This window comes from Tenrec ecaudatus, chromosome 10 (assembly GCF_050624435.1).
Source record: "Tenrec ecaudatus isolate mTenEca1 chromosome 10, mTenEca1.hap1, whole genome shotgun sequence".
Taxonomy (NCBI): Eukaryota; Metazoa; Chordata; class Mammalia; order Afrosoricida; family Tenrecidae; genus Tenrec; species Tenrec ecaudatus.
Genome location: NC_134539.1, coordinates 84,870,600 through 84,893,447, shown reverse-complemented (window position 1 = coordinate 84,893,447; position 22,848 = coordinate 84,870,600). Strand labels below are relative to the sequence as shown.

Genomic DNA, 22,848 nt, shown 5'->3' with positions numbered 1-22,848 from the left:
TAAAAAACAACTCACGGAACTCCCTACCATCCAGGAGTTCCTATCGGCCACCCTCTAGGACAGAGTGGAGCTGTGGGTTTCGGAGGAGTCTGTAACTCTCTATGGGAGTAGAATAACAGTTGACTAATTCTTTATTGACAGTGTAATCGCTCTAGCCCTTCCCCCTCCCCAGCCTCTTAAATGCCAGAGGGGCCACTTCAGTACAGGAGTTTCGTTGACCTAGTCACAGCACATGGTAAGGTGTGCAGGGTCCAGCCCAGATGGTTGGGATTCAGGTGTGGACATTTCGGGAGAGAAAAAAACGGGTTTTCTGAGTTGTGCCTGGGTTTCACCAGCATTGGGTCCGGTCGCCAGCTCTTTCTGGCCGGCCGGCTCTGGCAGGGCTTGGTCAGGAGCCCCTGCTTCAAGTTTTCGGGCTGGGAGGAAGAATGGTCGAATAGTTCTCGACTCGTGAGGTCTTCAGACCCAGACCTTTCCGGTCGTGGACAGGGTCTGGGGTCCCGATGAGGCTCGGTTTTGTCGCGGCTGTGGGATACGCCTGCGTCTGTAGAGGGCTCGGCTGTAGGGCACTAGGCAGTCGGCCAGGCGGAGGCGAAGGCAGAGGCGGCGGTAGCTGGCCAGGGCAAGTACGAACAGCGGCACGAGGAGGAGGAACCCGGTGACCAACAGGGCCGTGAAGCCAGGATCCCTCAGGTGCGACGTGCAAGGGGGTGCCTGGGAGCGCAGGAACTGTGGGAGGAGGAGGCGGCATAAGGCCCTAGCGGACCTGAAGCACCAAAGGCACCAAATAACCGCCCATCATCAGCACACACACACACACACACACACACACACACGTGCGCACGCACACACAAGGCCCGCACGCTCACCTGGGAGTGGCAGAGGAAGCCGAAGCCCAGCATGGTGACAGCGGGTAGCAGGATGGTCCCCAGCACCAGTGCCAGCAGAAGCAGGTTGAAGGCAGCCACCAACAGGTTCTGCGCTGTTACCAGTACAGCGCAGGCCCAGCAATCCAGGGGGTCCCGGGGCTCTGGGCCGCCGGGCACCGAACGCTGCGTCCCGGGGATATCCGCCATGGCCCTCCTGGCTCCTACCCTCCCGGGGCCGCGGCCCTTATAGCCCTTTCCTGCCCCTCCCCCGGCAGAGCCTCTCCCCACCCACCTCATCCCACCCCACCCCACCCCCCTTATCCTGGAATGCAGCTCTAGGATTAGGCACCCCCCATCCAGAGCTCTGGACATTCCACAGGCGCCTCCTGGGAGGGCTTGCGGGCCCAGCAGGGTCTGCTCAGGCCCTCCCCATCCATCACGGCCCTGCCGCCCTCCTCCCCGTGCCTGCCCTGCGACCACCAGCACATTCTCGAAACAGCATTTTTTTTTCTCCTTTTATTTTTTATAATATTCTCACACAAAAATCACCAAAAATAGGGGTAGGGTGGGAAGACCCCTCTGCCCCTGGGGCAGAGAGACAGTGCAGTGCGAGGGGCGGGCCTGTAAACCCCCCAGCCCTCCGCAGCCCCAGCGTGTAGAGAATTGGGGAAAAAGACACCAAACGAAAAATAAAGCCCCAGAGAAACTCACCCGGAGGGTCCCTGTCCCCGAAGGGGGACATAGCCCTGGGCTGTCTCACTCTTAAAAACTAAGTCCGTGTTTAAAATTGGCTGGGGCTGGGGAGGTGGGGGTTGGTTTTCCTCATAGTTCTGTCTTTAAAACTTTTTAAAACTTTTTATTTTATTTTACTTTATTTTTTTACAAAATACCATTTCAGTTCCCACTTCTTCCCCTACAGTACAGGAGTCGCTCACCCTCGGGCGGGGTTGGGGTCAGGTCTGGCGTGGGGGGGACTGGTCCGAGAAAGTGCAGGACGCAGGGGAGGGGAGCGGGTTTGAGCACCATGAGAACCCGGCTGGAGCCGCCGGCGGGCGGGCGGGCGGAGACGGACAGACTGGGCCCGGACACACAGGGGCACAAGGAGCCCGGCGGCGGGCGGGCGGGCGGGCGGACACGGGCGGGCGTGGGGGCGCGGGAATTCGGGTTTTCCAAAAAATGAATAAATAGAGGTGAGTGGGACTGTTATAAATTAAAAACCGGAAAAGAAACATCCAGAAAACACAAATCATAACCGAGTGAACAGACATGTACAGGGTCGCAGCTAGCGGCCGTAAAAAAGAAGCTGGGGAGGGTGAAGCCCACGGACGCAGTCGGCGAGCGCGCAGGCCGGCGGCCGGAGCCTGGTCCTGTGTCTGTCTGTCTGCTGCTAGAAAGGCCAAAGTCGGTGAGGGGAGGCGCTGGCGGGCGGGCCAGGGGCTGCCAGCCCCCTCCCGCCTCCCTTTATTTTTTTTTTCCTTTTTTCCTATTTGTTAAAAAAAACCGTTTTTTTCTTTTTAAATAAATTAAGTGAGGGGAGCTGCCAATAGGGAGGGCGGGCTGGGCCCGACCCCCTTCCCGGGCCGAGGCGGGACCTAGGTCCAGCCCAGGCGTGTGCTGGTGGCCCCGCTGCGCCGCTGGGCGGGGCGTCCGGGCTCATCGCGTCGTGCCGGCGGGCGCCTGCGGAGCAGAGGCAAGGGGGGGCTCAGGGGCGGGCGCCGGGCGCCCCCCGGCCGCGGCGCGGCGCGCCCTCCTCGGGGCTCACCAGGGTGAAGGCGTCGTAGGCCTGCGCCAGCTCCTCGGTGCGGTACTGCTCCAGGACCACCACGCCCTGCAGGCACGCGCTGCGGCGCCGCGCGCAGCCCTCGCAGTGCACCAGGTACGTGTTGCGGCTGCCGTTCTCACTCGTCACGAACAGGATGTTGAACACCTCCACCTGGGGAGGCAGGAGGCGGCCGTGAGCGCGGGCGGGCCGCCGGGGGCGGGGCGGGCTGGAGGCATCGGAGGGCCCTCACTCACGTCGCACTCGTTGCAGTAGTAGGCGGGCTCGTCTTTGACCCGGCCCTGGTAGGCAATTTTCTTCCCTGCCCGCACGAGGCTCTCACGCTGCACCTGGCAGTGCTTCATGGACTGCAGAAGGCAGAACCTAGGGGCAGAGGCCGTGGTGAGGCAGGGCTGCCAGCAAGAGGGGTCCGCGGGGGGTACAGTTGGGGTGGGGGCCAGCTCTGGAGCCCGCCTTCAAAGGCCTCGCAGACTACACGCTCCGGCCCAGACCCCAGACCCTGACCCTCATAGCATCTCAGCACACTTTCCACGGGTTTGTTTTTTTCTGTTTGCCTCTGGAAAATTACCAAGAGACCAGGAACCTTAGCCGCCGCCTCCGCTGCAACATCTTCAGCACACACTGCCGGACACCCCGGGAACGGGTGCAGGCAGGAAGGACACAAGGACGGGACAGGCAGGGATGGAGGGATTCCCACCCCAGTAGGGTCCTCACTTGATCATCTTAAACAAGTCAGGGTCGCTGATCTTGACGGTGCGAGCCACGTTCCAGGACACATGAACCATGGGCACGATGGACTTGACATTCTTCACTTCATTCCACTCATATCTTTCCAGGGCCAGCTGGTATTGATAGGCTGTATGGGCCGGAAGGAGCAATCGCTATAGGCTTCCTGAGCAGTCCCCAGTCACAAGCCGGGCTCCTCCCTCAGAGCTGGGGACAGCCAAGACCCAGCCCCAGCCCCCAGGGGTTCCCATGGGCCTGCCCCTCACAGTGGCTGAGTGGCTCTGCACCACCCATCTGCTCACCAGTGAGGGGACCCACATTCCAGGCGATGTTGTTGCACCAGCCGGTGGCCTGCACCCAGTGCACGGTCCCCGCGTTGATCCACACGAGGTCCCCAGGGCGCTGCACGAAGCGGTACACAGGGATATTGGAGGCATAGAGGTCCTCTAGAATTGGCCACCAGGAGCCCGTCAGGTAGTCCACGCCGTGCCTGCGGGTGGCAACAGGGTCAGGGGGGCCCTGAGGGCTCAGGGACGCCGTGCCGCAAGGAGACTGGTGAGAGGGTGGCACACACCGGTCACAAAAGGCGCTGATGGTCTCCCAGTAGTGCTCGTGCACTGCGAACCACTCGCAGTCGCCTGGGCCAATGTTGATGTTGACAGAGCAGAAGTTGTTGTTTTCCTGGTGGCCTGAGGGGGGCAACAGAGAGCGACATGGCTGACCAGAGACAGGGCTCCCCGACTACCCCACCCCTTGTGCCTCATAGGCTGAGGAAAGAGACACCTCTGTGCAGGATGCCCGCCCCACCACTAATGAGCATGCTTCTGGCGCAGTGTGTACCTGGCGTCCGGCTGCCCGGGACCTTCATGTACAGCTGGACTGTGTTCATGCCCAGGATGGTGTGGCCCACATGGCTCAGCATGTTGCCTGTGGATGTGACTCGCATAAAGGCGGGCAGCTTCAGAAGTTCCTGCAGCTGGGGCTTCCACCTGCAGTGGGGAGGGGCCAACAAGGATGAGGGGGCCAGACAGTCCAGCAACACTCCGCCCCCACCCGGCTGGCCTCGGCCTTGCCCCACTGACCGCTTGGCATCAGACAGGTCGATGTTGGTGCCAAACTTGATGATGTGATGGTTCTTCGGGTCTGGCGCACTGCTGCGGGGAGGAGGCGCACAGGTTGGTGGAGAAGCCAGAGAGGGGAGGGCAGGGGCCACACATGCAGTGGGCAGAGTCGTACCTCGGAGGGGTTCCCGTGGTGCTGTCCGGCTCCTCCGATTCCTCGTCCTCACTCTCCTTCTCTTCCTGCTCAGGGGAGTAGCCAGGCCGAGGTGGGTGGCCTGCCCAGCCTCCATCTCCGCCCCAGCTCCCCTCTAGCCCAGCACCCCTGCAGCAGCACCTCATTGCGCTCACCTGCAGGGACTCCTGGAAGGAGGAGGCCTGATACTGCGCATACTTGGCAATGGTGGTGTGGGAACGGGAACTCTCGCAGGGCCAGATCTGTCGTGTGCCCGTCAGGTCCCAGTTCTCATCCGAGGGCTGCTGCACCTGGGTGCGCACCTCCACCGTGTGCTCGCCACTCGCCTCCACCAGCGTCTTGGTGGAGAAGAGGCCCAAGTCTGCAAAGGAGGGCCGTGCAGGGCGTCGGGGCAGGGGGCAAGGCCCCCACCCACCCTTTCCCTTCCAACTCCCAGCAGCCCCTAGCAGAATGGCCACAAGCCAGAACTCTACCTGGGTCCTCAGTCCCCCAGCCCCCTGCATCTGCTCCAAGCCTAGTCCCTCCATCCCTCCTCAAGGGTGCAGGACACCGCATGGGCACTGGGGAAGCTCCGTGAATGGCGCTGGTGGAAGTGACTCCGCTGAAGATCGAGTCAAGTGAGAGCCCACAATGTACTTCCCACACCATTCAGTCGGGGAGAGGCACTGCCATGGCACACAAGGCTGTGGGGCTAGAGGACCCACTTTGTGTTCATACTAGGTTTTTCTACTGTTATGTGCATTGCATATATTTTTAAATTACTGAAAAAGAAAATGCTCCCAATTATGGGCTTTCCATAGTCCGCATGCTTTGGCTCAATTGTACCCCCAAAATCAGAATGGACTCTAATTGGCTAACAAACAGACATGCTCTTCTACTCTTTCACTTTTGGCCCTGGACAGATAGGAGACAAAGGGCCAGTTGGCATAGCACCCCAAACACCCCTCAGAAGTGGCCTGTGTGTGACTGCGGGGGTGGGGGTGGGGTATCAGGGAAAGCCATGGCCTGGAGCTTCTCCAGTGGGAGCCCACTGAGGGTTCTTCACCTGCCCTCCCTCACCACACACACACACACACACACACACACACACACACACACACTCACTGAGCCGCAGGGAGCCTGCCAGGCCCCGGATCACAGTGATGGGATTGCGCGGGTCCGTACAGAACTGCAGCAGCACGGGAGAGAAGGCGTCCCGTTTGCTCTCCAGCTGCAGGAGAGGGCGGGCAGGGGTCAGAGGCCTGTCCCAGGCTGAGAGCCTCCCCACCCAACGGCCCTCAACACTTTCAGAACCCTCTGCCAGGGCCGGCCTGAGCCCCGGTAGCGCACGCACATAGATGCTAGGGGTGGGCGGATTGAGTTTTTCCCGGGGTAGCTTCTCCTCGGTGTTGATCTTCGGTTTCACAGACTGGGCAGCGGAAAGGTAAGACTCTCGAAACTTCCCTTTGACCTTGGCATTCCTGTGGGAGGGCAGTCAAGTAAGGACCAAAACATCCGGGCAGGGGTGCAACCCTCTGGGCCAAGCTGGGGCCACCCTACGATGCTGGCTGCTGACTCACTTGCTGGCACGCACGACATCGGCGGCGCAGTGGCTGATGGTGAGGTCCGCCATGCGCAGCCGCCGTTCCTCCACCTCAGAGGCGATAAAAGTCTCCTTGTCGCCACTCTCTACCTTGATGAGGCGGATCTTCAGCTCCTTGGGGGGCCCCTCACTAAGGGAACGTAGCTTCAACATGTCAGCCCGGCTGACGCCTGGTGGCCCAGGCGCTTCCTCTCGGGCCTTCTTCCCCGGGACAGGGGCTGATGGCAGCATGGGCTGGGCAGAGGGGGCAGGAGCCAGTGGGGGGGCGGGAGCTGTGGGTGGCTTGGCCTTAGAGGCCCCACCCAGCTCAGGCCGGACCTTCTCTCGACCCTGGATCTCCTCGCTCTGCAAGTCCAGGTTCCCCAGCACCCGGCGACTCTTTTCTTTGGGGGCCTTGGCCTTGGCCTTGGCCCTGCCCTCGCGGGGCCGCCGGCCTGTGCTGTCCTTACAAGCCCGCCGGTGCCACCGGTGGTGCTCTTTCTGATGCTCCTTCTGTCTCCACTTGCTGCTGCCAGGCCCTGGGGCCACGGCAACCGCTGCCACTCCGCCACTCTCTTCCTTGGCCTGGAAGGGAGGTGGTGGCCGCTCTGTCCCACTGTCGGCCTGCACAGCTGTGTCCACTGGGTCTGCAGCACCCCGGCCCACCCGCTCCACAAGCGTCTCACATGCCCGGCTGATCTCTTCCAGCACCTCGGACTCAGAGCGGGCAGGGGGCAGCGGCAGAGGTGGGGGTGGGGGGGTAGGGGTCGTGGGGCCTGGGGCTGGCTCTTCACCTGCCCTTCGCTCCCGGGCCCAGGGCCCGCCTGAGGTAGAGAATGGAGATGCCGAGGAAGCGGAGGGCTGTGGGGAGCCCTGGGCGCTAGGGGCCGCTGAGGTGGGCGGCAGAGCGGTAGCACCTGATGGGGGACTGGGGGAATACTGAGTGGCAGGCAAGGGCCCAGGCCTGGTGGGAACACCTGCTCCAGTCCCGCGGTAACAGTACTTCTGTCCCTCCAGCACGGAGGCCAAGGATTTGAGCAGGCTAGCTGGGCTGGGGGGCGGGGGCGGCTGTGGCTGGGGGGGCGCAGGGAACTTGGCTAGAGGCGGTGGTGGTGGTAGGGCTGGCGGTGGCTTCTTCTCCTCTTCCTGGGCGGTGGTGGCGGTGGTGGTAGTGGTGGTGCTGGCAGCTGTGGCGGCGGTGGCCGGGGTTGCCTCAGTGGGAAGTGGAGGCTGCAGAGATGTAAAGGACTCCTTCATAGGGGGTGGAGGGGCGGCACCTGCCTCCTGCTGCTGCTCCTCCTCTTTGCGGATGGATTCGTCGAGCATCTTCATGATGTTGGCCAGCCCATCGGGTAGGATCTTGAACTCAGCGGGCTCCTCAAACTGGTCCTCCAGGGGGGTAGGGGGGAAGTCAAAGAGCCGAGGGCCTTGGGCCGGCAGCTCTCTGACCCTGGGTGGCACAGGCTGAGGGGCTTTACTCAGGGGGCCTGGGGGTGGCCCCGGCCCCACCTCGGGGGTCTTTGGGAAGGAGACCCTGGGCCGGGGGCTCTCCGGGCGCCTGAAGCTTCCTGAGGTATTTTGGTGGCAGGAGGAGGGCGGGGCTGGAGGCAGGGCAAGAGTCAGCGGGGCAAGGGAGGGGTCTTGGGGGCTCAGTGATGGGCTCCGGGGTCGGGGGAGGGTGTCCATACTTCTGGCCAGATAGGGGGGTGGGAAGGACACAGGCCCTGTGGGGCTACTGCTGTGGCTGCCACTGCTGCTGCTGGTGGTTGGGGGAGTGGGAGGGGTGTGCGAATCCTGAGTGCCCACAGAAAAGCGGGAAGCCGGAGGCCCCAAGAAGCCCTCACGGTGGGGGTGGGATGGGGGTGGAGGGCGAGGGGGTCCTTCAGCCCCAAAAAAGAGCTCCTCTAAGATCTCGCCATCATCTCGGGCTGCCCGGCAAGCCGGGCCCTTCAACCAGGCAGGAGGCGGTGGGGGTCGTAAGAGGCGGGGGCAGGGGGGTGGAGGGGGTGAGGGGGGCCTAGGGGGCAGGGGCAGGTGGGGAGCGGCAGCAGGGGCTGCCAGGAAGGGTTTCCGACTGCTGTGTGCCGAGGGCCCTGATCGACCCTGGTGAGAGGCGACCTCCAGCGCTGGAGTTTGGTAATGGTCACTGCCGGGCTGCAAGCACAGGAGAATGGTCAGACAGCTGCTAAGCCCACCTCAGCGGGCCCGGGCGCACCACCCACCACGACCAGTGGGCCCTCACAATGCCTGGGCTGGGCTCCACGCCCCGGAGACCAGTGTTGCTGCTGCTACTGCTGCTGGTGGCGGTGCCGGGGAGGCCGGGGGGCCGGGAAGGGGCGTAAGGCACGCAGGCGGTGGTTGCTGCTGGTGAAACGCTGGAGTCCATCCGCGACCTCTGAACTCTGCTCTCTCTAAGGTCACTTCCGGGGGAACGGGTGGCAGGCGGGCAGCCATGGCTCTCTGCTCCTGTGGGGCGGGGACCCGGGCCTGGGGGTGCAGCCGGGACCAGCCGGTGGCTAGGGGGGTGCGCGGGGTAGGCCGGAGCTGGGTATGGATACGGATGAGGCAGTGAGTGCCGTTGTTCCTACACAAGAGAGAATAGGCCAGGTGAGGGGTGAGGGTGAGGGCGTAGGGACTCCTATGGGAGAGATGAGCAGCACTAGACCCAGACTCACTTGGCGCTCTGGGGGTACTGAACCCTTGCGCTCGGTGCCCCAGGCATCTCCATGCAGGTTACTCCACAGCCCTGGCTTGGGCAGCTGAAATGGGGGACTGGTGGCCAGGCCAGGCAGGGGCGGTGGCGGCGGCAATGGTGGTGGCGGCAGTGGCAGCCCTGGGGGAAGGCCAGCCTAGGAGAGATGGGGGGTAAGGATCGCACTTCCTGCCCTGGGCCTGCCGTCCAAGTCTACCCACCAGCACACCCTACCTGCCCACCTAAGACCCACCCACCCTACCTGCTCAGAGTTGCAGCCTCTCCTGCGCTTGCCTCCAGGGCTAAGGCCCTCCTCCCCCGAAGGGCCTGCGAGTGCTATGGGTGGAACAGGCTGCACCATTGGAGGTTCGGCAGCTCGCTTCACCGGAGGACCCCCTCGCTTGGCCCCGTAATTCCGCTTGTGCTGAGGGCAAAAACAGGAGAAGGCACAGATGCAGGCCTGGCCGTTCCTCCACCCTGGTCCTCCCCAGCAGGCAGCCTGAGCCTCACCTCAAGGTGCAGCAAGTTCCACACTTGCTCCAAGGGGGGCAAGATTTTGGCTCGGTGTTGGCAGGCGCCTGCATGAAAGCTCCAGAGCTGGGCCTGGGTCAGGGCAGAGGCAGGTCTGAGAAAGGGGCTGAGCCAGGAGGCACGCCCCCAGCCTCAAGACAGCCACCACCTCACCATACCTGCTGCAGTCGGTTGAGGCGGGGCCCCAGCTCGGCAATGCTTCCTCCATATCGGAGGGCACTGTGGTAGCAATGTATGGCCTCCTCACTGTCATGCTCCGACTCATACAACTGCCCAAGCTGTTCCCAGAGCCCTGGCTGGCCGGGCTCCCGCAGAAGTGCCTGCACACAGCCATGCAGAGATTCCAGCTTCCCGTGGAGGGGTCTTGGGGTGGGGGTCCTACAGATTACAAGGGGTCAGGCTTGAGGGAGAAGGGAGCCTCCCAAGGCCCCAGCCTTCCCTCCTACCCTCAGTACCTTTGCTCCCCACTCACCCTGGGGCATAATACGACTTGCTGGGATGCCCAGAGCTACTGCCATGTGAAGGGGGCAAGGGAGCAGAGAGGGGAGGCTGCCCTATGCTGGCCGAACACCTGAAGGAACAATAGATCTGTTATGTACAGCATGATGCGTCGTCTCACGCCCTAGGAAAAGGGACTGTGGGGAAGGGAAGACCACTGAGGGCCCCAGTGGGAGATACCCACGAGTGGCACCTCCAGGCAAACCAGGTGTTGGGAAGAGGAAGGCCTAGAGACCAAGGGAGAGGGGGCCCAGGTCCTCACCTGCCTCCAGGCAGCCATGTGCTCCGAGGAGGGGGATGGGGCGGGCAGGAGCTCCAGGCCCCAGCACAGCTCAGACCCCCAAGGGCAAAGGCTTCCCGTGCAGCGCGGGCCCCTGGAGAGTCCACTGCCCGATGCATCCAGCCTGATTTGGGGCAAAAGAGACTGTGATCTGAGTGGGGCATTGGCCAGAGTGGCAGATGTCTGCCCTGCCTGCCCAGCCTGCCCATCTCACCAGGTCAGCAGTGGCCCCAGGAGCCCTGGAGATCGGGCGCGGCCCCTGCCCCAGAGAGCTGGGGCGATGGTCCGGCTCCAGCCGCTCGCTCTGAAGAGTGCCACCGTTCCCAGATGAATGTCCAGGCTCTTTCACAGCCAATTCTACAGAGAGAGCGGGGAGGATGAGTGCGGAGCCCACACTCCGTCATCTGCCCTGGGAACTAGGTCTTGGCTTTCGCCAGATGGAAGGCCACCCAGAGGCCCGCCCGGGAGACGACTGGGAGGGCGGGGAGCAGCGTGGCTGCGCTGCCCAGCTTCCAGTGGAGGGCTATGCGGGGCGAGCAGCACAGCCCCGTGCTTACCCGGCCTGGGTGGGAGCGTCCTTTCACGGCGGCTGCGAGCTCCAGGGATCCGGCCAATCACAGGGCTTTCTCGCTCCCCGGGAAGCCAATCACCACCCGTGTCTCCGCCTCAGTAACAGCCTGCCCAGGACCAATGGGAGCGAGGTGAGCCCGGCAGGCAGCGACCACGGGAGGAGGGGGCGGAGGAGCCGGTCTGACGGGCTCGGCCCCCGGTGACCCCGACGTGACCCCGCGACTCCCACCCAGGGTCCCCAAATCGGACCTGACACCTAGTCGGTGGGGCCAGCGGCACAGAAAGCCCTCTGTGGGTGAGGCGGGCGAGTCACAACGTTCGGGCCGGTTAAAGAGTCGGCGCTCGCCACGATCCCCAGATCCCCACGGAGCCTCCGGTGGCCCCGCCAGACCCCCGAAACGGCGCCGCCGCCGCCGCCGGGCAAACCGATAGGCTGACAGATGAATGGAGCCAGACAAAAGCGCCCCCCTCTTCCCCACTTCCCCTCACCAGCCAGGGACTTCCATGGCACTAACCCGCCCTCGATGCTACCTGAGTGCCCCCGTACCCCAACCCATCTCCAAGCCCAGCCTCACACTCCGCTCCTTCAGCGCTGTCACCTCCCGCGGTAGTCGCGATCTTCAATATCCACCGACTTTCCCACCCCCAAACTCAAATCCCTCGGAACTCCCCAACTTCTGAGAAGTCGCACACCGCGGTCCCGAGTGGCCCTTCTCGCGGGGCTCCGGTATCCTCTCTGTCCTTCCCCGCCGGGGCCACGCGGTTCCCCCCACGGCCCACGTGTCCCCCGCCCCCCAAGGGAGGGGGGATTTCGGGGGTTGCCCGTGACGTGGCTTCTTGCGCAGCGGAAGCGGTGTGTGTAAGTGTTAAGCGGGGGGGGGGGGTTGTCCTACGAGAGAGGGGGAGGGCGGGGCCCGACAGGCGGTAACATCACCCTTGTCCCACTGCGCTTCACCGCCCACTCCAGTAATGAACCCAGAGCCCGTTTCACTTCCTCCTCCACCCCCACCTCGTCCCGACGGACGGCGCGGGCCAGACCCCAGCCGGGCTGGGGCTCCGGGCTCTCCTCCCCGAGCACCTGCCCTCTTTGCCCCCCTTGTCCTGCTCGCCTCTGGAGCCCAGGAGCTGCGGCCCCGCCGGCTCCGTGCCTACCCCGCGTCCCCGCAGGCAGGGCGCCGGCGGCCCGGCTCCCGGGATCGGCCCGCGGAAAGTCTAGAGTACAAAGAGAGGCGGGTGTCGAGTACAAAGCGCCGGGGCGGGGCTGCGCTCCAGCTGGAGCGAGCGCCGGCCGGCCGGCCGAGCAGGAAGCCGGGGGAGAGCGCGCGGCCAGCGGCTGGGGGCGGCTGGAAAGTTCACCTTCTTCGAGAGAAGTCGGCGCGACGGGGAAATTTCCACCCTTCCCATAAAGGCAGGCGGGTTTCTGGCGGAAACAGCCCTTCGGCCCCAAGTCCAAGGTCGTTTGTTTGGGCGGAAGCGCCTGGGACCCCACAACTCCCGGTATGCAGCTTCCCGCTGCGTCCTAGTGTTCGCGTCGCCGCCTTCACTGGGGATTCCGGTCAGAACTCACTCTCCCGAACTGCCCATCTACCAGTTACCAAGAATCGCGCCCAACTAGGAGCAAGTTAAGAGAACCTGGCAGGCTGAAGGAGAACCTCTCCACCATGCCCGAGACGAGGGCATGGAGGAACCGAGAGGCCAGGGAGCAGATCCCCGCTCAGGAAGTGGTGCCCAGGCCGCTGCCAGTTACCAGGAAATGCCGCTTCCCCTACCGTGATGATGACACTTCCCCTTTCCCACGGGGAACTGACTCAGCTTTCTCCAGTCCCGTCTCCCCCGTCCTCCACATCCACCCGCACGCACGCGCCAGGACCCAGGCGGGCACCAGCCCTCATTGAGAACAAAAACTTCCTGTACACGGCACACTCATTCACTCTCGCCAACCCTCGCGGGGGATCCTGGTCCCACCCGGGTCCGCAGCGCCCGACTCCCCCGTCCTAAGCCTTCCCCCGGGTCTGATTCAGGCTCGGGGTGGGGGAGCGTGAGTCACCAGAGAGCCTTCCCCTATTCTCACTGACTCAGCCCCCGCCCGAGTACACACAGACACAGTCAGGCAGACACAACTCCTCAGCCCACACACCGCTCACCACCGAGCCCTCGGAATTTCCCCCGGCCGCCCCCCACCGCGGCCCCTCCCCGCGCGGGCAGCTGAGCCGCGGCGCGCGCGCACCTGTTCCCCAGCCGCCGCCGGCTCGCGGACCACTCTCACCTTCCCTCTCGCTCTGGGGCAGCAGTAGCACGCCCCGACTCCCGGGGTCCGGAATATCCAAGGGAAGGGGACACACACGGTCGCCAGACAAGCACACAGACAGACACCCGCAGACTCCTCGAAGGCGGGCCCCCGAAACCACAGGCAGGCCGCGCGAGCAGTGGTGCGCTCCTCTGGCAGGCATGCCAGCCTCTCCGGGCCGACCCGACCCCAAATCACCAGCGCCAGCCGCTCCCCAAGGGGTTAATTCTGCTCCCGCGGAGGCCACGCCCTCTCCATCCGGGCTCTCCCGGCCGAGCTCAGCTCCGCCCTCTCCATCCGGGTTCTAGATTATGGGACTTTAACCCGCCCGCCCCCCATCCCCTCTAGAGCCCCGAGAGGGACTCTCTCCATCAATCACAGGACTCTAACGCTCCCTGGGCCGGTGGTCGGCGGGTTCCCGGCTCTAGCCGCGGGGGGCGCAGGTTGGGGGGTCACGCGCGCGCGCGCAGAGCCGCGGGTCGGCCGGAGACTGGAGCCCGCAGAAGCGGGTTTCGGCGAGCCGTCCGCGAGCAGGCTACACGTGCGGGGAGGTGGGGCCGATCTAGACGCACCCCGCCCCCACCCGCCGGGCTGCCTTCTGCCCCACGGAGGCCAACTTCTTACCTGGGGGTGGGGGGCAGAGGGGGCAGGCGATGGGGAGGCCCCGTCTGGAGCGCCGCGGTGACTCAGCCACCCGGGCAGACCGCCCGCCCGGGATTCCCTTTCCCCAGCCTTTCCCCGTCACCGGCCCCTCCCTGCCCCCACCGAGGAGTGACAGTGCCGGCCGTGGTCCGCGGTGTGTCACTGCGGGCCTTGTGCCTGCCTCTGACTGGGCGCTGTGTTCACCCTTCTGTCTGACAAGGTCGGCTGTGTGTGGGTCTCGGTGTCTGTCTCCGTCTTCACCCACGTATCTGCTCATCTCGTCTGCCCGGTGCCCGTGTCTGACACGTTCCTGTCATTACCCCTGTCTACTGGAGTCGGGGGGCCGTGTGTCTGCCTGGCTTCTGCCTCGCTCTTTTGTCTAGCTCTGCCTCTGCATTACTTGCATGATCACGTGTGTCTCCGCACATCCCCTTCTGTATGCCTTCATGAACCTGAAGAGAGTCGGGAGAACCGAGAGCAGGCTGACCCTGAAACTCAACGGCCTTCTGGCTGGGTCACTGTTCCTTCAGTGTGAGTCAAATATTCGGTGGGGGTGGGGCTGCTGTCTGCCTTCAGTCAAGTTCTGTTCCATTCCACATCTTGGCTTAGCCTCCCAGCTACTCATGACAATCACTGCTAGCATTTCTTGAGTACTTATTACTTGTCAGGCACTGTGTTACACACTGTGTCACCGTCTTATTTTTCTGGGGCGAGGGCCTCCTTAAACCCTGATGAAGGTGGTACTTTTATCCCTCCCGTTTTACAAATGAGGAATTTGGGGCTCAGAGAGGTTAGGTTAACTTGGCCAAGGTCATTCTGCGAGTGAAAGAAAGGGGCTTCCTTCCAGAACCACATTCTTACCACACTTTTCTACTGCCTCTGTGACATTCTCTCTCACTTGACTTTATCCACAGACTATTTTCTGGGTCAGCCTGTCACTCAGCTCTGTCCCATCTTTCTGCCCCGCCCCCAAGGACCCCTTGCCCTCTAGAGAAAGTAAGGGTGGGAGGCTGTGCTTCATCCCTGCAAGAACTATGTGGCTTAAAGAAGCTGTGGGGTTTGGGACAAAGCTCATTCGGTCAACACATTGATCCAACACAAATCCACTGAGGCCCCCAAGATGCAAACCATCATGCCCAAGAGAGAGAAGCACATAGAACGATCCCTAATCTGAAGCACCTCAGTCCGTAGTGGGCCAGGGGCACAGACACTCAGACTGAAGTCCCTCGTAAGCATTCGCTTGCTTTCTCCGGCAGAGGAATGGGAAAGGGTGGTGCAGGGCCTCAGACATTACAAGGAAGGAAAGGGGGGGATGGGGGATGAGACTTAAGGTATGGGGGACAAATGCTACAGTGCAATACAGAGAGGATGGGACAGAAGGAACTGGAAAGAAAGGTGATCAGCCAAGACTGCCATGGCAACAAGTTCTTATAGCAAAGGTCTCCATTATGCCCAGCTCCACTTGTAGTCACTCCCCATAAACCAGGTTGCTAACAGTTCTTACAGGAGGGAGCGAAGTCCTCGGCCTACTCCACGGATCTCATGTCTACGTGTTTACAAAGCCTGGCATAATGCTGTATGCAACTTGGTTGTAGCACTGAAGGAGGAGGTTTTTTGGGTGGCAGTGGAGAGGCTGGTGAAGGTGTACCATTCAGTTCATAGGAGGCAGAGGGGAGCACCGTAGACCAGAAGGCGGAACTAAAGTCCTTCAGGGGATACTCAAGAGTTGGACTGGACCATTGTAAGGAGTGGGCACAGTCCAGAAAATGACACTCTTCAGGCACAGGGTGCTGACTTGGACTGTTTGGGGTGGGGATCACTCAGGGCTGGACTTACCAACTGGGGTCTGATGCAGCCCTGTCTCATTGGAACCAGTGCCCCAGGGATGGGGTGCAGCTCTCGGGTGGGGTGAGTCGGCTGTGCTACGGGGCTGGCATGGTGCCTGGGGGAACCTAGAAGAAAAAGAGCAGAAAGAGATGAGGTCTTCCAGGTTTGAGTATTTTCCTAGGCCCCCTGCCCCCTCATTGAGGAGAAACCTGGCTCCTGGTCAGACAGGCAGGGAGCACCTGTTTCCATGGTGCCCTAAGTGGCCCTCCAACCATCCCCTTTAGGAAGGAGCCTGGGCCAGGTGGTAAGGGGGAAGGGCGTGCAATGGCAGCTGCCCAAGCCCAGTGTGGACACACAGCCCAGAACCCTCTTCGACGAGGCTCTCCTGCTGAGACTTTCCCAGGCCCAAAGTAGCCTCAGCTGCCCCCGACATCCGTACCCAAGTAAGCCTTATTCCTGGCTCTAGGCAAGCAGATACTTCTTCCTTCAGCTGTGCCTCCTCCCAGCCTTATCAAGACATTAACCAGTCCACCCTCTGGACTCTGCCCTCTCCTCTCCCCCGAGGCGGGAGCACCCAAGTCTCCAGCGGAGGTGACCAGGCAAGATGAACGGGCCCAGCAAGGAGGAGCCTTCTTCCTCAGCAAGGATTCTGGCTCTGGGCTTGGACCTGGAGGTGGCCTCTAACAAGCCTCCCCTCTATCTCATCCCCCAAAGCAATATCCTGTTACCCCATCACCTTCTTCCTCTTTGTGGCTCCAAAAGGTGACTAAGGCTTTCCCCCTATCCCCTTTGACCAATCAGGTATTGGAAGGTCTTTAAAGCCAAGTCCAGGGCCAAGAACCAGCTGTCCATCTAGGGGTCAGATCCAAGTCTGCCCTTCCGCAGACTCACTCCTTAGGGACCTAAGTTTGCTGCTCCCTAACCACACGCTTCTCTGCCTTGAGAGACCCAGACCCTTGGATTCCTAGGCTAGTGTCTGGCCGTCAGCCCCCATCCCTCTCCAAGTCCCAAAGGCTCAGGCTTCTGGCCCCCAGCCTCCATGATGCAATGTGCTGCAAGCTTCCTGGCTGCTGATGACACTGCCCCTAGGGAGCTGCTATTTCTGACCCACGTAAGGCCCCTCACCAGGCCAGAGGCAGTGGTCAGTGGCACACTTGGGAGGACACACCGACAAGGCCTTCTGCTGCAGAAAGGAGCTGAATCGTCAGGGACACTCAGAATGTGGGACCATGCAGTGTGTGTGTATAGTCTTTAGCATGTGTATGTAGCTCTGTGAGTGTGTGTGTGATGTGTGTGGGGGTAGGGGTGTGCAAGGGAGGGTCTGGCCCAGAAAAAAGGGCGTAGGCAGGCCTCAGGACAACCAAGAGGAGGAATAGAGGGGAGCCACGGAGGACCAGAGGGGTGTGGGGTGTCTGGACAGCAGAGTGGGGGAGGGGCTAGTAGCCATTTAAAGAACCAGCCCCAGAGCTTTAATCCCTCACCAGCCCTGGCCCTGAGCCTGAGGCTGTAATTCATCTGCCCAACAGCTGGGGTGGGTGTGTGGATTGTTGGGGTGGGGGGGGGGGTATGTGGATGAGATGGGGGAGGGGCTGGGGCTTTCTCGTGCACAGAGCCAAACAACAAAAGGGGAAGCTGAAGGGCCAGCTCCTAAGGGCCCAGGCCAAGGCGCTGACCAGCAGACATGCCCAAGGTTGGAGACAGGCACACTCAGTAGTTTATGCTCAGCGATTCTCAGACAAGAAGCCAGTGAAGGCAAAGGTGGGCCCTGGAGAAAGCCCAGGCATAGTGCCCCCCAGACAGGCTGTCAAGGCTCCCCACCCCACACCGTCCCACAGCTGGCAGGCTCGGCAACAGATTCCGCTTCCAGGGCTCTGCCAGCCTCGGCCTGCCGGCTCCCCCTCCCGCCTGCACAGGGTGGCAGTGGCCACACCGAGGCTGTCCCTTTAAATCATTTCCACCCCTGATGGTGTGCACAAACCCAGGGCCCTGTCCCCCAGGCAGGCAGGCGGCTTGCCCCAGAAATGTGAGGGCCATTTAAAGGGACAACGGAGAGACCGCTGGCTCTCAAGCCGCCCCTCACCCCCACCTCGCTCACACAGCCCCTTTCCCCAGCGGCATACTGACCCTAGCCCCTGCAGTAGTCGCCCTCAAATTCCGGTCTTCTCCCCACCCATAGAGACTGCTAGAAGGAGAAAGGGGGCCAGAGTTGGGAAGCGGGGAACTGGGGAAGACAGGCAAAGACGGGGGACTCCCTCCTTCCCCGGAGCCCCAGGGGATAGATCGGAAGGGAAGTCAGGGCCCTGGAAGGGAGAGACGCGGCGGAGCCCCGAAAGGTGCCGCGGGCAGACCTGGGGCGCACAGGCTGTCGGGCGAGGGGAGCGCAGTCGGGCTGCAAGAGACGGCGGCGGCGCGGCCAAGCGGGCTACAAGTCCAAGTGGAGGAGATGGAACAAGGAGAGCCAGGGAAGAGGCAAAGCCGAGGGAAAACGGGGAGACGGAACCAGGGAAAGGGGTCATCCGGGAAGGGAGGGGGAGAAATCAGAGGGGGAGGGAGAGCCGGGCCGGGGTTACCTGCTGGGTGTCTGTCCCCCGGCGGTGCCCCCCGGAGTCCGGGTAGGGAGGGGGGGGAGCAGCAGGGGGGGGAGTGGGGGCTGGGGGGGCGGGGAGACGGTCCCTCCTCTGCCTCCTGGGCCTGCCCCGGCGCCTGCAGCCTCTGCCTCCCTCCCTCCTCCTCCCCGTCCCTGAGTCCCGGAGTCAAACAAAGAACTGTAGCAGGCTCTCCCCAACCCCCTCCCTCCTCCTCCTCCTCCACCTCCTCCTCCCCTCCCTCCCTCCCCACCAGCAGGCTCCCTCCTCCTCCCTTCCGGTCTCTTCCTTTAACTACCCGCACCCCCCCCCTCCAACCCCCAGCACTAGTCTCTCTCCACGCATCCACCCCCAACCTTTTTACACACCCCTCGGCCCAGTCCCGTCCCCGCTAGGGAAACTATGGAGGCCCTTTGCAAAATTAAAAGGCTCCCGAAAGAACATGGGAGGGGACAGGGGCCGTGCTTCAAAATCAAGAAGCACAATGCAATTATTTTATTTTCACAGTTAATGGAATAGACTTTAGCTGTTTCTTCTCCTAAAGATGGCAATAAAAATCTGACTAAAGGCCTCATTAAATAAAACGGACGGACGGAGAAGTACAAGCTAATTCCCAGCCACCCCCTCCACCCCTTCACTACCACCACTACCAAATTAATACAAACTCCTTCCTGATGAACTCCAAAGGCCCTGAACCAGTTTGATAATAAAAATAATTTCAAAATAAATATTTTATAAAGACAACCATTCGATCTGTGCCAGGGATTGTGCTAAGTGCTTTCCATAAACTATCTCATTTTTCTTTCCTTCAAACTGCCTGTAATGTAGGTATTGACATTTTAATTTTCCAGATTAGGAATATGAGGCGGTGACATCCCCCTCCCCGCCCCCCTCAAGTCCCAGCATCCACTACGAGGTAGGGCTAGGAAAGACATACTGGTCTGATCTGACAGCCCGTGTGCTAAGGTACCTAAAAGCAAAACCCACTCTTTATCCAGCCGCTGCAGGACTGGATAGGGAAGGGCACTGGGTCATCCTCTGGCCACAAGTGAGATGTGCTAAGTGTCCCACCCACCTACACAGAATAAGTACCCTTACTTTTCAGTGTAATGCTGCTGCTTCACCGCCCCTTCCTCACGGTGGAAGGTGTGTGAGAGGAGGGGCGGCGTCAGGGTGTTGCCATCCATGCAGGGGCGATCAGAGGTGAGTCTGGCCAATCACCCACAGCACACACTGCTCTTCTGCAGCTCAACCTGGGATAGGAGAGCAATAGACTTGACGAAGCAGCAGGTGGGAAAGTTCGATTTCTGGGAGGCTCTTGGGAACGCATGCAGTGGGGGCTGTCTTTGGAGGGGGTAGCTCTTCCAGGCCTATCTAAGAAGTGACCGAGGAATCCCTCAGCCTAGCAGGGAAGCAGTCTTTCAGTGCCCCTCCCCCTCAAAAATTCCAGGCCGGGGTTTCCCACCTGCAGAATGGTAAGGCCAGGGAAGGGACAGGGGCAAGAGATGGCGCGGGATAAGAACTGGACTCTGGGAGAGGGGTGGGGGGGGAGCCTATAAGGGGAGAGGGGCAGAATGAAAGGAGGTGGATGTAGAGGGCAGGCGTCATTGCCTGGCAACCGTCCCGGGGCACGTGCACTGGTGACATCATCCCAGGCCACCTCTCACACAGACCTTTGACCCCTTGGGGGCTAGAAGGACTGCTGGCTAAGCTTCCTGGGAAATAGCCTTAGGAATTCTGGGAGCCCAACAGAAAAAGGAAGGAAGGAACCTAGGCGTCCTGCCTTTATCATCTTTCCTCCCAATACAGCGCCAGTTCCAGGGGCTCAGTCCTCTCGCCCCGTCCTTTCCGCCCATGTGTTTAACTGAACGCCTTTAGAGATAGTGTCTCCCTCTGGGTGAGAACGCGGGCGCGGGGCTGGGACTTTGGGGCCCTTTGGGCTCAGTCAGAAGACTACGGGGTCCCCTGTGCCCCAGCCGGCCGCCGGCCCGAATCTGTCTGGGTCCCCCACTCTCCCGCCCCTCCCCGCGCTGTTCCAGGGCGGAGTCTGTGGAGTTGAAACCAGGACACGACGAGAGGAAGAGTTATATAACCGGGAGAGGCAGAGAAGGACGAGTGGAGACGGGGACACAGAGCCCGAAAGGAGCCAAGGGAGGCGCCAAGAACGCTCGGACGAATGGGGAGGCGCGTTGGAGACGGGGAGGGTTCGGGTGCATATCAAAGAGGAGAAACCCACTTGAAGGTGGGACTTGATGGCCCAGGAGGAGTCACTGCGCACAGCGCCCCTCTCCCGCCATCGACAGCCGCCGCGTGTTGGCGACTAAGTCTCGGAAAAGGCGCTGGTACCCACTCCGTTCCCCTATGGGAGGCCACCTAAGCCAGAGCCCGGGACGCACGGGCGTAGATGGGGAGCCGGAAACCACAGCTCCGCCCAGCCCACCTGGGAGCGTGGGGCGCCGGCTGGGGGGCGGGGCAGGCGGGGAGCAGGTAAACTAGTCCCTCGCACGCCAGGCCGGCCACTAACGTTGGAGACCTCGGAGAGGGCGCTGGTAGACCAGGCATCCGATTCGCAAGGGGCTGGGGGGACTGGCTCAGGATTCGTTTGCAGGGGGAGCAGAAAGGGGCGGGGAGGGCGACTAGGTGCGCAGGCGCGGCGGGGGTGGGTGCTGCTCGGGCGCGTGCGGTGCAAGCTAGGGTGGTGGGCGCGAGCGTGTGGGAGTGCACGTGCGGCCCCCGGCAGCTACTCCTTCCTTTCCTGCACCTCCGGCCGCCCCTTTCTCGCTTCCTGTCCACCTATAATGCCTCTTCCCCATTGGCTGCCGGGGCCCTGAGGTAGGGCCGGACCGCTGGAGCGGATTGGGCGGACCCCGGAGTTTGGGAATCCGGCTCTGGAGTCGGGCTCTCCGGTTACTCTGGCAACAGGGCAAGCAGCCCCGGGGAGGGGAGCCGGGCGCTGGGGTCCCCGCCTTCCTCAGGCTAGGAGCCACCCGGCTTCCTCTCGGGGCTCTCTCCGATCCTGAGACCCTGGCGTCTTTATTTAGTCTCCCAGCCCCCAGCGCTGGCCAACCCCCACCTCGGTCACTGCCATAGCAGCAGCAGACAGGAAGCAAGTGCGTTGCCTAGCAACCAACCCGCGTGCCCCCTCCCTACTCTTTCTCCGGGCCAGAAAGGCTGAGCTTGGGCTTCCAGCCCCCTCCCCACGGTAGCCCTTGGCCCTCCTCCTACAGCTTCCTGTGGGGGGCCAGGATGACGGGAACGCCAATGAGGGCCTCAGCCACCTTCCCCGAGAAAGGGATGGGGGGGCTTCAGTTGCTTTCAAGGCCAACATCCTCCTCCACCCCCACCACCACCCCCACTCAGCTGCGAGCGAGCTTCTCGCCCTTGCCATCTCGCGGCGACATCGGAAAGGGCGCTAACGGGGCTGCGGAGTGGGGGCGGGACCAGCGATGAGGAAACGGGGGGGGGGAGGTGAAATGAGGTGAGGTGGGCTGTGGACACGGGAAGGCGGCTGCTAGGAGGCCAGCGGGCTTTCTGGTGTGAGGGCCGACGTTATGTGGCCCACAGGAAGAACTGGAGGGAGCCTTGAAGTGGCTCCCAGAGCACCCAGGGGTCTGGCCACAATAGGCCATCGCACCGGCCTAGCTGTAAACCCTGACCTTGAGTCCTGCCCACCTGTCCGGTCAGCGCAATCGTAGCTCAAGGGGACCTGAGCGCCCTCTTAAGTCCCTGTTGACATCTGGAACTCAAGATACCTCGTCTCTCAGCTTTGCCCACTGCCTCGGTCCCCCCCCCCCTCCGCAGGGGATGCGATGTCCTGAGCCTCCTTCGTCTTCCCAGACCCGTCGTCTTGGGATTTCCTGACACCCAAACACCCATCCCCGGCTCTGCAGGGCGACTCAGGCGTCCCGCCTCCTCCCTGGACACGGTTTCCCTCTTTTCAGACGCGGTCATACGCAACTCCCCGTTACCTGGTTGGGGGGGGTCCCCAGGTGTTCATGCTCCCCAAGGTTCCCCAGGGGTCGAGCAGGCCCCCCCTCTCCCAGGCCGGGCTGGGGGGGCCGCTCCGCCCCGTGGCGCAGTTGGATTTTCCTACACAAACACCCGCCCCCCTCCGTCCCCAGCCCCGCCCCCTTCTCATGGCCACGCCCCTCCGAAGTCGTCCTCAGCTCCGCTCTGCCTGTGTCAGGCGCCCCCTCCCCCCGACTTCAGCGTCAGTGCAGCCTAAGATGCTGGGTAGGATACCGGGTGCAGGGTACCAGGTTTGGGGCGCAGTGCCAAGGGTCCGGACCTTTGCATTCTGACCAGACCCCGTTTCCATTCGGATCACACGCCCTAAGTAAGCCCCGCCCCACTCCCTGAAGTCCCGCCCCAGGATCTAGCCCCACCCACTTAGATCCCACCCGCCCTGCTCGTTTGTTCAAGGCCATGCCTTCTTTCCAATTTAGACCGCTCCACTTCCTAAATCCCTCTACCAGTAGCAGCCACAGTACCTCTAGCCCAGCGGTTCTCAACCTTCCTCATGCCGCGGCCCTTTCATACAGTTCCTCATGTGGTGACCCCCAAACATAAAAATATTTCATTGCTATGTCATAACTGCAATGTTGCTACTGTTATGAATTGTCCTGTAAATATCTGATATGCAGGATGTACTTTCATTGTTATAAACTGAGCATAATGAAATCATAGTGATTAATCACAAAGCAATATGTAATTATAGATTGTGACATTTATGTGTTTTCTTATGGT

The 22,848-nt window shown here is 61.9% G+C and overlaps 2 protein-coding genes across 14 annotated transcripts; both read right to left on the bottom strand.

Annotated features, from left to right (window-relative positions):
• Positions 1–113: 113 nt before the first annotated feature.
• TMEM88 (transmembrane protein 88) lies at positions 114–1,115 on the bottom strand. The gene is made up of 2 exons (XM_075559118.1): positions 870–1,115; positions 114–729 (listed from the first exon to the last, which is right to left on the bottom strand). Exons 1-2 carry the CDS (start codon positions 1,074–1,076, stop codon positions 460–462), a joined length of 477 nt encoding a protein of 158 aa, XP_075415233.1. The 5' UTR covers positions 1,077–1,115; the 3' UTR covers positions 114–459.
• A 242-nt stretch (positions 1,116–1,357) lies between these two features.
• KDM6B (lysine demethylase 6B) lies at positions 1,358–22,192 on the bottom strand. 13 transcript variants are annotated; one of them, XM_075560883.1, is made up of 24 exons: positions 18,088–18,254; positions 15,527–15,642; positions 10,749–10,868; positions 10,406–10,548; positions 10,174–10,315; positions 9,886–9,984; positions 9,572–9,791; positions 9,393–9,485; positions 9,145–9,306; positions 8,866–9,039; positions 8,433–8,774; positions 6,189–8,344; positions 5,963–6,089; positions 5,734–5,839; positions 4,785–4,990; positions 4,612–4,676; positions 4,458–4,526; positions 4,216–4,364; positions 3,950–4,064; positions 3,678–3,865; positions 3,364–3,505; positions 2,886–3,012; positions 2,632–2,802; positions 1,358–2,546 (listed from the first exon to the last, which is right to left on the bottom strand). In XM_075560883.1, exons 5-24 carry the CDS (start codon positions 10,308–10,310, stop codon positions 2,523–2,525), a joined length of 4,872 nt encoding a protein of 1,623 aa, XP_075416998.1. In that variant the 5' UTR covers positions 10,311–10,315; positions 10,406–10,548; positions 10,749–10,868; positions 15,527–15,642; positions 18,088–18,254; the 3' UTR covers positions 1,358–2,522. The 13 variants fall into 13 exon arrangements, with proteins under 13 accessions (XP_075416998.1, XP_075416997.1, XP_075416986.1 ...); XM_075560882.1 differs by having other exon boundaries at positions 4,458–4,529; positions 18,088–18,253; XM_075560871.1 differs by lacking the exons at positions 1,358–2,546; positions 18,088–18,254 and adding exons at positions 19,201–19,355; positions 22,071–22,192 and having other exon boundaries at positions 2,572–2,802; positions 4,458–4,529.
• Positions 22,193–22,848: the final 656 nt, after the last annotated feature.

Excerpts from the sequence above, each read along its gene's own strand:
- TMEM88 (XM_075559118.1), bottom strand. The coding sequence starts at position 1,076 with ATGGCGGATATCCCCGGGACGCAGCGTTCGGTGCCCGGCGGCCCAGAG. Across the intron at positions 730-869 it reads GCTTCCTCTGCCACTCCCAG|TTCCTGCGCTCCCAGGCACC; the intron begins GTGAGCGTGCGG and ends CTCCTCCCACAG.
- KDM6B (XM_075560871.1), bottom strand. The coding sequence starts at position 10,310 with ATGCATCGGGCAGTGGACTCTCCAGGGGCCCGCGCTGCACGGGAAGCC. Across the intron at positions 9,040-9,144 it reads GAGGCTGCAACTCTGAGCAG|GCTGGCCTTCCCCCAGGGCT; the intron begins GTAGGGTGGGTG and ends CATCTCTCCTAG. Across the intron at positions 2,803-2,885 it reads ACTACTGCAACGAGTGCGAC|GTGGAGGTGTTCAACATCCT; the intron begins GTGAGTGAGGGC and ends CTGCCTCCCCAG.